This window comes from Terrapene carolina, unplaced genomic scaffold (genome assembly GCF_002925995.2).
Source record: "Terrapene carolina triunguis isolate 2854851 unplaced genomic scaffold, T_m_triunguis-2.0 Scaffold790, whole genome shotgun sequence".
Taxonomy (NCBI): domain Eukaryota; kingdom Metazoa; phylum Chordata; order Testudines; family Emydidae; genus Terrapene; species Terrapene triunguis.
In genome coordinates this window covers 1,965,594-1,978,869 of record NW_020665141.1, presented here as the reverse complement: position 1 = coordinate 1,978,869, position 13,276 = coordinate 1,965,594, and the positions used below count along the sequence as shown (strand labels likewise).

The window sequence follows — 13,276 nt, the reverse complement described above, 5'->3', positions numbered from 1 at the left end:
CCTATTTAAGAGGTGAGATGGCTGTATTTGTATCACCTTATTGTACACCTGGCTTTGTAGAATGAAGGTCAGCCCCTGAAGGGTCACCTGGAAACTTTTCTCCAAGACCCTCAACAGGCCACTGTGGGGAAGGAGAGGAAGCAGCCAAACTCGCAGGCACATCTGCTGCTGCCCGAAGTTGTCACAGGAAAAGAGAGCAGGCCAAAAACTGCAGGTATGTTCTCAGCTCTAAATTACAGCAGCCATCCCTGACCTGGCAGCACTGAAAGCCTCCCCCAATGTGAGAAAGATTGGGTTGGGGAAGAGGCAAAGCTACCTGCTCATTGAGCCGGTGTTGGAGGAAGAAGTCAGCCATTTGTTTTTTGAAAGGGATGATACAAGTGATACAATTTTCTATGCTTCAGGGTGTTCAGAGGATTAATTGAGAGACAGGTTCTCCAGAAGTGAAGGGTGGGAACCTCTAGGGCCCAGCCTGGCCAGAGAGACAAAGAGCAGAGCTTATTTTAATGCCGGGGAGTTCATACAGCATAACCCAAATACATACTCCTCCCTGCCTCATAGAATGGTAGAACTTGCTAGAGAAGATGTCCCATAACGCAAGGAACAATTTCACTGATACAAGCAGTTTCTGGAGTACTGCTTACCAGCAAAGGCATTAAGAACACTGAGGGCTCCAAAAAGGGTAAGGCTAGGGAAAAGAGGTCAAGTGTGCAGCTAAAACCACAGCTTTGGGTTTTAAGGAGAGAACCCAATGGAGGGAGAGGGATAGTCAAGGGAGCAAGTGACACATTCTAGCACTCATCACAGCAGTGCTTTGATTGAATGCCAAATTTTACGTGAACCATAGCGAGCAGGTAGGATCTGAACACAGCAGCCTGCAGTTCAAAGTGGTTGTCTGCACTACGGCCAGGGCCTACCTTTAATTAGAAGCATGCAGTGCAGGTTCTAAATGTTCCATAGGATTGGGATGAGGTGCTTCCTCCTAATGTAAATTGTACAATGTGTATTTGCTGCTTGTTCTTCCTGGTCTAAAGCATAACAGGTCCAAAACCACAGATCCTTAGTGTTGCTAAGCCAGACGCTGAAGGACCCCACAACTCATGCATACGCAAGCTGAATTTGGAGGGAGTCAAATCAACAGTAACTAGTACAGGCTCTGTAGGGTACTGTATGTTGGAAATCTTGGCCCATGCTCCTTTAACCTCTTGTGGGTCATGTTCCAGCTCCGCTGTTAGCCCGGGAAGAGAGGCTAGAGGTGGTGGGGTGTCTATTTTGATAGAATAAATAGGCTCAGAGAGTCAAAGGCATTTACTTGACCCTGTCACTGTGCAACACTAAACAGTCAAACTAGGCTCAGCATTTTTAATACAGAGACCTCAACCTGCCTAGTACCAGGCCAAATACACCATTAAAAATCTTTTTAACCTTTTATTAAAGATACAGAAAAAGTCAAAACAGTTAAAGCATTTGAAATGTATGTAATATATTAAGCCTTTCATTTTAACAATATCCCTTGTTCTCTTTCCCTTTGGCTGTAGAGTGTTTGTATAAGGACTCTGCCCACCCCCATTTTTGACTGTCTTTTAGATGATTTTAAAGATGGTAATAACTTGTCCTTTTGGGGGGAATAGAGAAAATTAGTTGAGAAGGGCTGGAGCTACAGTTAGTTTTAAAGTCTGATTCTGTTTCCTTGCAAACAAGACAGATACACACTAAAAGGGAGAGAAAAGAACAGTACAGAGAGAAAATGCAGCTTCTGTCTCTAGTGCTGAATTTTACTTACAGCCCTGCTGCTGGAGAAACACAGGCCCAGTACGTGGCACACCACTCCAAGGCCTGGCAAACTTGTACCAGCATCAGGCTTTGCTTTTAGCTGCCTCTCTGATGGCAGGCTCACAGCACTGTTGCAAAAGTGGCAGTCTTGGCAGGCTAAGAAAGACTCTTAGCAAAAGGAAATGTCATCTGTGTACATCTCAAAATCAGGACATTGAAGGGCCAGTGGTGTCCCGAAGGATCCTGAGGTCCCAGGAGATGATGTGAGTGGAAGCCATGATATGAAGCTTGCTCCCTTTAGTTCACCCATCTCAATCCTCCCCCAAAGTCTTTTTTTTTTTAAGGCCCTCAAAAGTCAAGTAATGAGCGAACTAGCCCATCTTCTCATTGGGCCTAATTTCTGACACAAGTTTGTCTGTTTGATTTCCAGTCCTACACTTTTTTGTTTACCAGACATATCAACATCGTCCAAACAAAAAGGCCTTCTGCTATAAATCAGCGACTAATTCATCTGTCTTAATTTTTGCTGACTCTTTTAAGCAATTTTATGTAACAGGCTGAGTTGGACTTTCATTATCTTTTCCTGTCAACACTTACTGTTAGAGGTGATTGGATCATTTTATAAACTTTTAAGCACACAAGTGGGGTAGGTCTTTCAGGCCTCAGTTATTACAACAGAGGCAGCACATCACATGATAGCAGTGAGGACCCACAGGCACGGCACAGTGGTAAGTTTTTGCCTACAAGCCGGTCTGTTTCCCAGAGAGGAAGCAGCAGGAAATAGACAGAACCTCAACCGCATCATCATGTGTGTGCTTGGTGTTTGGTTTCAGTTGAAAGGAGGCAAGGCTATTCCACGGAGGGAACAGAGCTGCAGAAACAGCTGGAAGCAGAGCTCCAACACATCCGACAGCAAATGCAGCATTACCACGATAGCAAGCAGGAGCTCAAGTACGTAGTGAAGTCCCCTTTAGCCAGCCTCATTGAGTGCTCTTAATCCAGCGTTGCATTTCTATATGGAAGTGCAGTTCTGCTCTGAAAAGTAACATCCTTATTCAGTAGATCTGTCTCCTAGGAGTTACATCTGCTGACCTAAGAGAATAAGAGTTGTGGGTTTTTTGTTTACTCCTATTAGACCTGTACTGCCAATACAGCTTGGAGGGAGTTACCTTTTTGTGCATCCTTGGCAATTGTTTACTGTTATCTGTGGCAACCACTGAAGGAAGTGTAGCCATACCGGTGTCACTGAGGGCATAATCTGAAATCAGTGAGTTGAACTGGTATAACCGAGTCAGAATGTCGTCTTCAGACTCTCCTCCTCCTAAATTCAGACTCATAGTAAAGACCCCAGCTTGGCTCTCAGATCCCAGCCTGATTTTGTAGAATAGGCAGTTAGAAAAACGTTGATGTGAGTAGTTAGACACAAACCTGTAACCCTAAGTGGGATTGTAGTCACATTTCAGAGTGGAACAGGACTTTAAGGGGGAACCTACTGGCATGGAAAGCAGCAGCAGTGGACCAAAAGTAGGAGAGGAACACCCAACCTTTCTTGTTTTCTCCAGGGACCCTTTCTCACCATTTTCCTGCTAACATCCAGAGCCCAAAGACTGGAAAATGGGTCCCTTATATGGCAGGGGTGAAGCCAGTTTTTCCTATGGTGGGTCTGATGGTGCCTAATGTTAAAATAAGTTTCAGGACTATTCTAAAACTGGCTCTTACAACCCAGCTTCCCGCTAATATGCTGTGGCTTGGGTTTCATCCCTAGGTACTTATATCTCCCACCTGGCAGCCAGGCATTGCATGTTTACTGCTAAACGGCACTGTAAACGCAGTCTCCTTTAGAAAAATCTAGAAAGATCAGACACACTGAACTCCTTCCCATCAATGTTTGCTGGTAGTGAGTGTCCTGGACATCTACAACTATTGATGCAAATGAGTTAAATGCACAATAAGCCTTCCGTGTCTCACCCTAGCTTGCTGTGATCCCATTCAGAACAGGCACCATTTAACCTGTTCCCTCAGGTCATGCCGGCGGCAGGCACGCATTCTGCACAAGTGGCTAGAAATGAGTACCGTGGGCACTGGGGCAGTGGAGCAAGATGTTGCGCAGCAAGTTCAAGAAGAGCTGGATCAGGTATGTGGACAAGTAGTGGTGTGAAGGCCAGTCCCACACAGTTACTGAGTAAAAATTATGACATATGGTACCGCAAAAACACATGGAACCTGTCCTGAACGCATTTAGTCTAATTTGGATGATTGTGAAACAAAGGCTGAAGGCACGAGGAGGCATTAGTGGGAGATTAGTAACACCAGGATGGGTAAACTGTTCCAAGCAAAGGTGCTAGTGAGAAACAGGGCACAAAGAGTAGAATTAGCTACTAAAGGGGATAATGAACAAAGTCGATTAAACTATTCACATTTTTCTCACCACACCACAGCTGCTCAAGGAGTAACCCAGTCCTGTCCCTTGATACTTTCCTATTTAAGTGGGGTAGTGTGAAAGCTGTTCAACCAAACAGCGTCAGAACGCTTACAGACTCAACTTGCTGGAATGAATCATTCCTGACTTTACTAATCATTTAGCCCGTTCCTCTTCCCTTCATTTTCTCTTGTAGTTGGAGGTGCAGATCAACGCTCTCACCAAAGTGCTGCTAGAAGGGAGACATTGTCTGCAGAGCTACATCACCCGTGTGGAGGACATTCGCACTGCTTTGGAGATGTAACAAGTCTAAAACCTCTGAATGGTTGTTCATGCTCAGTGGTAGAATGGGGTGGCTGGCTGGTCAATCTTTGATTATGTGCTTTTGATGTCAGAGAGGACATACACCTAACGTACGCAATCTCTAAATTTGTGAAGGGAAGTAAACCAAACTGCTCTACCAATTAAATGGGTATTTCCTTTTGCTGCATGCATATGGGAGACATTGCCTCATTTATTTACCATAGTTGTGATAAGAAACAGGACACACTGCTGTGCAGCTCAAAGCTGCACTCATCACAGTCCTTAGCTAAGTATTCATAGAGCCCATCACTATAGTATCTATTTAAACTCCCCTGCTTATTAAGAAGCTAAACAATGCCGATAAGACTTTTATTTTAAAATGTTTGAAATTAAGAGTTAATGTTCATAAATCATACAGTGTGACATACAGAAATACTGTTAGTGTTCCAGTTGAAAAATTAAATGGATTCTCTCTGCAGGAGAAAGTTACAGCATTGCCAGTATTCTCCAGAAACCCTGCTTCTACTTCCTCTGATCAGTGGGTAAAACATTCCTGCTAGCCAGCCAAGTTTCCACAGTGCTAAGACCATTACAAAAAGAGCTGACCTGGTGCAGAATGATCTGTCTCTGATACATTCATATTAAAGAGAACAGTAGCAACTTCTCTCATCCCGTTAGGCGAACTGGGTGCTCAGATACTGTGACTGCTGAGGAGTGAGGAATTTAAAGCTTAAAGTTGTTTTGGCCACAACTAAGACAAAAGGCCTCAGTGGAGGAAGAGATTTAGTCTTCCTTCCTCTAACCCATTGCAACAGGCTGTTCTGTTTACAGAGCCTCTAGCACCTGCAGGGTAATTAGTCATAGCTTTAACCCTAAGGGCTGATGATGTCTGCATGCATTTCGCATCAAGTTTTTTAGAAATTCATGCCTAGCTGGAATAAGAACATTGTGATGCACAATACACAAGTTCTGAACTTCCTAGCACTAAGGGGCTGAACAAAGTGTGTGTGGGGGGGGGGAGAGGGGAAAGAGTTAAGAGCCATTTTAAGCAGCCCCCATTTAATATGAGGAAATGCTGACTCTTGGAGCCAAAGGATTAGTTCTCTCCTATTTGGCCCTGTCTAGGTCAATGTAATCAAGCTCATACTATGAACCTTTGGCAGGCTATATTACCAGACACTGAGCATGTCTTTTCTTCCTTCCTGACAAGTTAAGCTGGCTTGGCCAGCTGTACACACTTGATTCTGTTTTCTCCAGCACATCCAGGGGAGACAGACTTTCCTTTACAGGATCAAAGGTAGACCATGCTCAGTCTCATTTTTAATTCATTCTAAAAGTTTGTTTCAGAAGATCCCCTTGGAACTGCAGGCAGATCTTTAAAGAAAACACCAGCTCCCCTGATGAAGATCCACACACAAGGCTCAAGCTGGGAAAGAGTAGATGATCTCACAGGAAGATGGGAGGGCCAGGTTTGGTGATAAGCTAGTCCATTCCTTCAAGCTCAGGGTGTCCCATTCACTTACAGGCAATAGACTTCCTTGGCTCAAAATAGAATTTATTCAGTAAGAACAAACAATACATTGCAGAAGTGAGTTGCTCTCAACCCTTTTGGCACCAGTTGCTGTTAATCCCATTATTGGTAATGCGAAGCTTAAAACTCCTATTCTTAGTGTCATGTTCCATACATTAATGAAGGAGGTTGTTACTATTTCCATCTAACCCTTCTTGGCATGAATTAACAGAGACTAAAATTGCTGCAGGATGAAGCTAGAGCACTCAGCCCCAGCTTCTCTCTACCAGCTATGAGTGCAAAAGAAAAATGGAAGTTTGGCTTTTTTTTTTTTGTAAGTTAAACAAATATTTGCAAGTCCACTGAAGGATAGAAAAGCAAGTTAGTGCACATGGGGAGCAAGCTTGGATTGCCCCAAAGGTCCATAATGGTTTTTAATACACAGTCAGTGCCCATGGCATTTCACTCCGTGCACTAAATTGTTTTGTACAGGGAGAAATTCCCACATCAAGACCTCAATGTCAGCCGCTGAAGGTTATGACACAACACAATAAGCAGCAGCATCTGTACAGCAGAAGGGGAAACATACTTTGGCTGCATCCCCACTGCAATGGAGAAGGAGTTCTGTATTGATGGAAACTCCCCTATGCAATGAGAAGGGAGCAGACTCCTTAACCACTTGTTACTGTTATGTCACAAGATTAATCTCTCAGTAGTTTTTGGGTGACTGAGGAGAGTAATTACCACTCAGACAAAAAATCCTTAAGGCCTGGAATGGCAAAAATAAAACTATGGATTGGGAGAAGAATATGCAACAGTTTGACTGCTGCAAGCTAAAAAAATACACTTTTTTCAAAAAGATGACAAGTTCAACCACATGGAATGTAGACACAGTGTTTTCAGGTTTAAAATACAGTGCAAAGTCCAGTTTTAAAGGGACAATAACAGGTTAAAAGGCATTTAAAAATTAGTTTCCATACCTGTTACCAGTATGTTATTAAACAGAATTTGAGTCTAATTTACTGGTTTCAGCACTGATGTCATTAATTTACATTGTGCATTTCACCTAGGTTGGACAATGAAAGTAAGACTAGGCAATTTGGCTTCTATACTTTGATGTCATGTTTGCATTAGACACTTCTGAGGACTGCAAGTTTGAAAACCACATTTTACAGAACTGAAACCTTGGGTCTAGGTCAACCTATCAGTGTCCCTTTAAAGGTAGCTAATCTCTCTGCCTTCACCCCTCCCCGATAGGGACCTACCGGCTCTGTATGAATGTAACTAGTTTGCAACACATTGAAGGGGAGAGTGCGAAAGACTGTAGGCACAGGATAGGATAGAAACCACCCTGGTCAACATTCTTAAAGGCATCTGTACCTGATATGTATATGGATCATCTGATTATTTTACTGCTCTCAGCATGGGTATGTGATATAGGGCACATACTCCTACCCCAGTTTTACACAGTAGTGTTGTTGAATATTTTCCTCACCCAGGTCCTGCTGAGTGATATTTTCCATTACTGAACCATTTTTCTTGGAAGTTTGAGTTCCTTTGTATATAAAATCCTCTTGTAGTTTCTAAAGGGACCCCAGAGCCTCTCCAAAGCGGATTTTCTGTCCAGGTTTGAGATGGAAGTTGAAGTCCTTGGGTGCCTCGAAGATCAGAACAATGGTCGAGCCCAGGTTAAACTCCCCTAAATGTTCTCCTTTCCTCATGGGGATGCCCTCCTTGTTATTGTTGGTTATGAAGCTGAAGTCATTGTAAGAGCCTTTGGAGTAACAGGGGCTGTTAGTACGCAAATCCTGCAGAGAGACGAGAGAAAGGAATATGATTTGTGAATTTTAGTATGCGCTGGGCTACAGTTTCAAATAGTAACATGCAACAGTGCTAAATACAAGGTGGAAGAAAAGATCTGTACAGCAGACACCCCCTTCACATCCTGGTCCTAGACTACATTAATCTAATGAACAGTAGTGCCAACTGAGTAATACTTGGTAGAAATCTTCTCTGTTTTAACTTTAGCTTGCTATTAGTTATGAGGAAATCAAATAATTAACCAGCTATGCCTTGTTTCCTCACATGAGTTATATAGTACCACTGACTCATTAGCAAAGTGAGACTTCAAAGGCAGGATTCCTACTCACCCGGTCGAAGTAGATGCGGATGGAGCCAACATTTGTAGCTCCTACCGCTGTTAGGGAGAAAAAGCCATGTTTCCAATCACCACTAAGTACAACCCGCTCATTATGGCAGAAGAGTTCCTTGATCCAGCGGGCAACACCAGGATTCACAGACATCAGGGAGCCTGTAGTAAACAGGAAGAGCAAGATGAAGTATTCTTTGTTCTTGAAGCAGTATTTTGATAGATTTAAGGCACAATAGTTTAGAGACCAACAAAAAAGGCCAGATTAAAGCTCATTTCTAAGAAGTGAGACAAATACTAAGTATTACCAAGAATATGAAGGATCAGAAGATGCACAGAGGTTCTATTGCACTGTGCACAGCAAGTAAAGCCTTCAGCTGGGCAGTAGCAAAAATAGAACTGTCACTAAGGGTATGTCTACACTGCAGCTGGGAGTGGGCTTTCTAGCCCAGCTTCAGGCTCCACTGTAGATATACTAGGTGGGGAGCAGATAACACATGAGTGTTCTTTAGCTCATAGAGCTGCTCTATCATCCAGCATGTCCGAGGTCCTGCCACATCCCCTAGAAACAACAGGAGCTGAATGAAGGGAAAATATTTATGCCAGAAACTAAGGCATATTAACACCCCTCCACAAATGATGTATCAACCTAGTTAATTTTTGCCCTGGGCTCAGACCACAGCATTTCACCCTAATGCCATCTCTCAGAGTTCACAGCATCACCATTACATGCCCTGAAAACATTGCTATCACCAAACAGGCAAGGAGGAGGAACCCAGCTACCTAATGAACTCAAAACAGAATAAGCCTCTTTCTGAGCGCTCCACAGGAGCTGACTAAAATCTGACTACACATAACGGCTCTACCTCTAAAGTCTAAGGACACAGACAAAAGTCTTTATATCTAAGGGATGAGCTCATTGGGCTGCCTTGCCAAAGCTATAGGGAAAAAAACCCCAAAACCACCCCAGCCAACCCCGCCAGTCTCTCAAATGCCCTTTGCAATGTGTGAAGAAGTGGTTCTGTAGCACTGCAGATCTGAGTCACCATAGCTGGCCAGATGTGAACATGAAGGATTAATAAATGGATCTAGGATCCCGAAAGAAAATGAATCACAATAGGAACCTTAAAGGTTTCCACCCTGTCACACAATATAGGGGAGCACACAGTGCATTGGAATGTTTCATTAGAGCCTGTACTCCTATGCACATTGCTCTATTACAATGGATCTCCTGGCAGCATTTCCCTAAGAAACCCCTGGCTTAAAGGGTTTACTCAGCCACAAACCTTAGCTTCACGCTGAAGCTTGGCAGATCAACTTTCTTGCCATGTCTTGTCTCTCTCTCACACATAGCATCTGAAACCGAAACCAAGTCCAACTCCTCTCTTTGTTCCTAGGTAATTAAAAAAATGAATTTCCATCTGCTGGACTAAGGAGCATGACTGTCTGCGAAGGAGAGGGCAAAACTCCATAACCCCAATTCAAATCAAGTGATTGTGCTTAGTGTCATCCTCTGCGTCTCTGATGTGCAGGGTTATCCACAACAATCAGATGCCCCTCTAGGGCATCCTCTCTTTTACCAGCAACAGGGCAGGTTACTGTGGTGGGTGGGGAATGCCCTTGTTCCCTCTCAAGATGCTGACTGGCATTCTTCAAGCTCTTAACAGCCATTTCAGTAAAGTCTGCTGGAAACAGATCTGGGTCTCCCTACACCTCTGTGTTTAGTTGGGAGACCAAGTTATTCATCTTCAACATTGATTATTTGAGTTAAATTGGTAGACTACTAAGCCCTGAAATTCATTAGCACAGTATTCAGGATTTTGGGGAAGCATGATCCTCGGTGTGTTTTTTATGACAAACTGCTGCCCTCTGATTCTCTAGCACATCACAATTCAAGTGCTCTGACTGAGGCATCTCTCAGTAACCCTCCTGCTTTGACACCTGCTCTGTTTCCCCTTCTTATTTATGGAAGTAGAATCTACCTGGGAAGTGGCGTCTGTGCGACACTCTCCAGTCGGTGGGTGAGTGGAAGCAGTGATAGTCCCCAGGCGCCAGGTAGATGACACAGTGATAGAGCTCGTTCCCCTCCTTTGTGACTAGCTGGTTCTGCAATGAGCTGCAGGATGAGGCTGCAGTGGAACAGCAGAAGACAAAAGGGGTTAAAAGGAACAAACAGAATCTGTGAGAGAACGTGTTGTGTGACAAGTCTTCAACGGGAAACGTGCTACTGTGATGCTCAGAAAACCAATGTTAACAGCAGGTCACTAAATACAGCCCACACAGTGACTCCGGGGGCAGTCACTGGCAAGAGAGCTTACATGGATGAATCCGCAACAGAATTCCAAACATGTAATCACCCTCAGTGAACACATTGGTGGGGACCATGCAAATCCCTTTCAGGGTACGTGGTAAGGAGAGGAGTCAGCCTTAGAATTAATTCCTTGAGTGTCCAGTGCTGAGCATGCTCTCAGGCCGCACCTTCTGCCACTATAAACCAACCATCCTCTCACTTGTGTTATTAACAACCCTTAGGTTATTAAAACAGGGAGAATGACAGAAATCCAATGTACTTCTCACTACTGATGCTGTTCACTTTTCCACTTCCCTCGGCTTGGACAGTGAAATCAGACTTGTCAGTGTTTGGGTTGTATAAATGCTGCAGGAGAAGGCTTCTGGCAAATGTTGTAAATTTGATTTTATAAAAAAAAAAAAAAAAATCTACATTTTACGCCAAGCTGAGTTGACAGGTTCCTTAACCCCTAAGATTTCATGTAAACTGGAGGCCGATACTTGGATCATAGAGGGGGATACAGAGCATGCAGTGGGAGGGATTTGCCTGGTCAATTTGTCCTTTGCCTGCTCCCTAGTACTTCGGGGACAATTCAAGCTGACGGCATGTCCCTCTTCAAAGGCCCACTGTGGCTACAGGAAGCTTTGAAAGGTAGTGCTTCAAGGCCAGGAATCAGCATTTTAAAAAGCTTGTGTCCCTTTAACACACAGCTAGGTTTTAAACATCTTTGAAGTCCAAGCCCAGAAGAATCCAAAGAACTTTAAAGAGCCCCAGCTTCCCCAGACAAAGCAGCAGGGGCTTGAGACGGAGTCTCATAGAACACAAATAATTTGTCTGAAAAGACACCTCAGAACTATTGGGGTGCTGACCGAAGCTGCGGTAATGTCCCAGCTTACAAAATGCTTTCGTTGCATTTGCATATACATTACAAAAACAACCCTGCAGCTTTCAAAAAGCGCTTCTTTCTGTGGCGTATTGCCCATACACAGGTTTAACAAAAGATCTTGACACCCAAACCAAGAGCCTTGAAGACAGAGCTCTATCTTCACAGAGCAGGCACAGCAAAGGCAGTGACAATACAAACTTCCTCACAGTGCCTCAGCCCTGACCTGAAAGGCAGACCTCTAGGCATGAGAGCAGAGATCAGTCTCCAGGCGGGAGTGTGGGGGGCTGCTGCTGCTGCATAAATTGGGTCTAATAGAGTAGTTCCTACAGCTTCAGTTTTTGCTAGCCAAACATCTGGGCATGTTTCAGCCTCCAGCAGGAGCAGCCTCATTATGGTCACAGACCTTGACATTACCCAGAATCCACCCAAGATAACCATACACTTGAGGGAACTAAAAAGTTCAAATGTAGAGGAAAGGGCTGAATCAGAGGCTGAGGCTGCAAGAGAGGGACAGGCTACTAAGGAGATTGGGGAATCCAACATTACACCCCACATGTTATTCCTCAGTTTGAGCTATAATGAAGCAGAGTTGCCTGTGCTGATGGCAAAGATTTGAGAGCAGATAACTATGATTCACCCCCTCCCTGCAATTACTGGGAACAGTGAAATGACAGAAACAGGCTAGGAGGCAACTTACTTTGGCTAAACTGCATGTCTTCTGTGCTGGTGCACGGCCCCAGGAAGGACTCCAGCGAGTAGGTGACACCCTTCACCTGTTCCACTTCGCAGTTTTTCACTTGTCCAAAGTTCAGAATCTTTCCATCTGAGGGACTGATCTACAGGGAACAAAAAAAGTAAAATGCAGTGAAAAATCCATGCATCCCTCACGCTTAGCCATCAGAAACACAAGTCCACTGATCATTTGAACCCCAAAATTTCACATCTCTTCCCCTTTATATAACCTCTCCCCCCCACACAGGGATAAGCCTAGCCTCTTTTTGTTTCGTACCTTTGATATTTTCATAGACCAGAAAGGCAAATAGGAAGGCCCATAAGTGAGATCCAGAAAGACCATCATTTGTTCACAGTGAATGCCAATGCTGTGACCACTAAAGGGACTTACAAGTTTCTCTTTCAATGAGAGTGCCTGGTCTAGTCCTGTGCCTCGAATAAGTCAGGCTGGACTTTTACCCACTCCAACCAAGTAGTTCAGTTAGGGCCATGATCTGTTGCCATACAGCCAGGCTGGATATGGGTGTAACCAAGAGCAACAACCCAGACAGAAAAGGGGTGAGTGATAGACCCACAACTCCACCCAGGCCAGCCCAATATTCGGAGTTTTGGCCTACAGACATAGCACACATTCCAAGGTGAGGGATGGGGACATTTACACATCAATGTGTAGCTCCACTAGAACAGAATAAACATTGCAAACCCCTCGTTCCCTCCTCACCACACTGTGATAGCAGCAGACTGGCCGGGACTGGGGCTTCAGCTTCCTGCGGAAGAACTCGCTGAGGTTTCTATAGTGATGAAGATCTTCGACAGCTGCTTCCTTCATGTTCACTCCAAATGTCCAGATATACAGGCTGTAGACAGGCTTCCGGAGCCAGGTGGGCAGCTCGACCTGGTTCAATCGACCCCAGGCTCGTGAAAGCAGTCGTGTTGGTACCGATTTGTACAGAGAAACCTAGAGAGAAAGGAATTACACCATGCTATTTCTGTTCTTTCCACTGCTCAGCCCTTCTTCCCTTCGCTCCCAAAATGGAAGAATCCAATTCATTCCTACTGTGACTCCCTTCACTTCAGTGGAGTTACACCAAGGTTCTGGTCTTGTCAATAAAACAAGACCAGAACCTTACCCTCCATGCCCCCATGCTGATGTGTAGGGATGGGGGACCAGATGGAGCTCAATGTAAACCCTTACAACAAAAGTAAAGCCAATT

At 44.3% G+C, this 13,276-nt stretch overlaps 2 protein-coding genes across 11 annotated transcripts in view; one reads left to right on the top strand and one right to left on the bottom strand.

The window, feature by feature from the left end:
- SFI1 (SFI1 centrin binding protein) overlaps positions 1-4,776 on the top strand; it is a 50,609-nt gene extending 45,833 nt beyond the window's left edge. For 3 of the 4 annotated variants that reach the window (XM_024197988.3, XM_024197987.3, XM_024197989.3), the window contains exons 30-33: positions 61-214; positions 2,607-2,724; positions 3,796-3,907; positions 4,389-4,776. In XM_024197988.3, coding sequence (XP_024053756.1) covers positions 61-214; positions 2,607-2,724; positions 3,796-3,907; positions 4,389-4,496 — 492 coding nt within the window. In that variant the 3' untranslated portion in view covers positions 4,497-4,776. The remainder of the gene's footprint in view (positions 1-60; positions 215-2,606; positions 2,725-3,795; positions 3,908-4,388) is intronic. The other variant, XR_002907987.3, reaches the window with a different exon arrangement.
- Positions 4,777-6,327: 1,551 nt separating this feature from the next.
- The window catches only part of PISD (phosphatidylserine decarboxylase), a 40,055-nt gene continuing 33,106 nt past the window's right edge, over positions 6,328-13,276 (bottom strand). For all 7 annotated transcript variants that reach the window (XM_024197991.1, XM_024197992.1, XM_029913682.1 and 4 more), the window contains 5 exons: positions 12,784-13,020; positions 12,028-12,166; positions 10,137-10,283; positions 8,156-8,316; positions 6,328-7,813 (listed from right to left, as the gene is read on the bottom strand). In XM_024197991.1, coding sequence (XP_024053759.1) covers positions 7,589-7,813; positions 8,156-8,316; positions 10,137-10,283; positions 12,028-12,166; positions 12,784-13,020 — 909 coding nt within the window. In that variant the 3' untranslated portion in view covers positions 6,328-7,588. The remainder of the gene's footprint in view (positions 7,814-8,155; positions 8,317-10,136; positions 10,284-12,027; positions 12,167-12,783; positions 13,021-13,276) is intronic.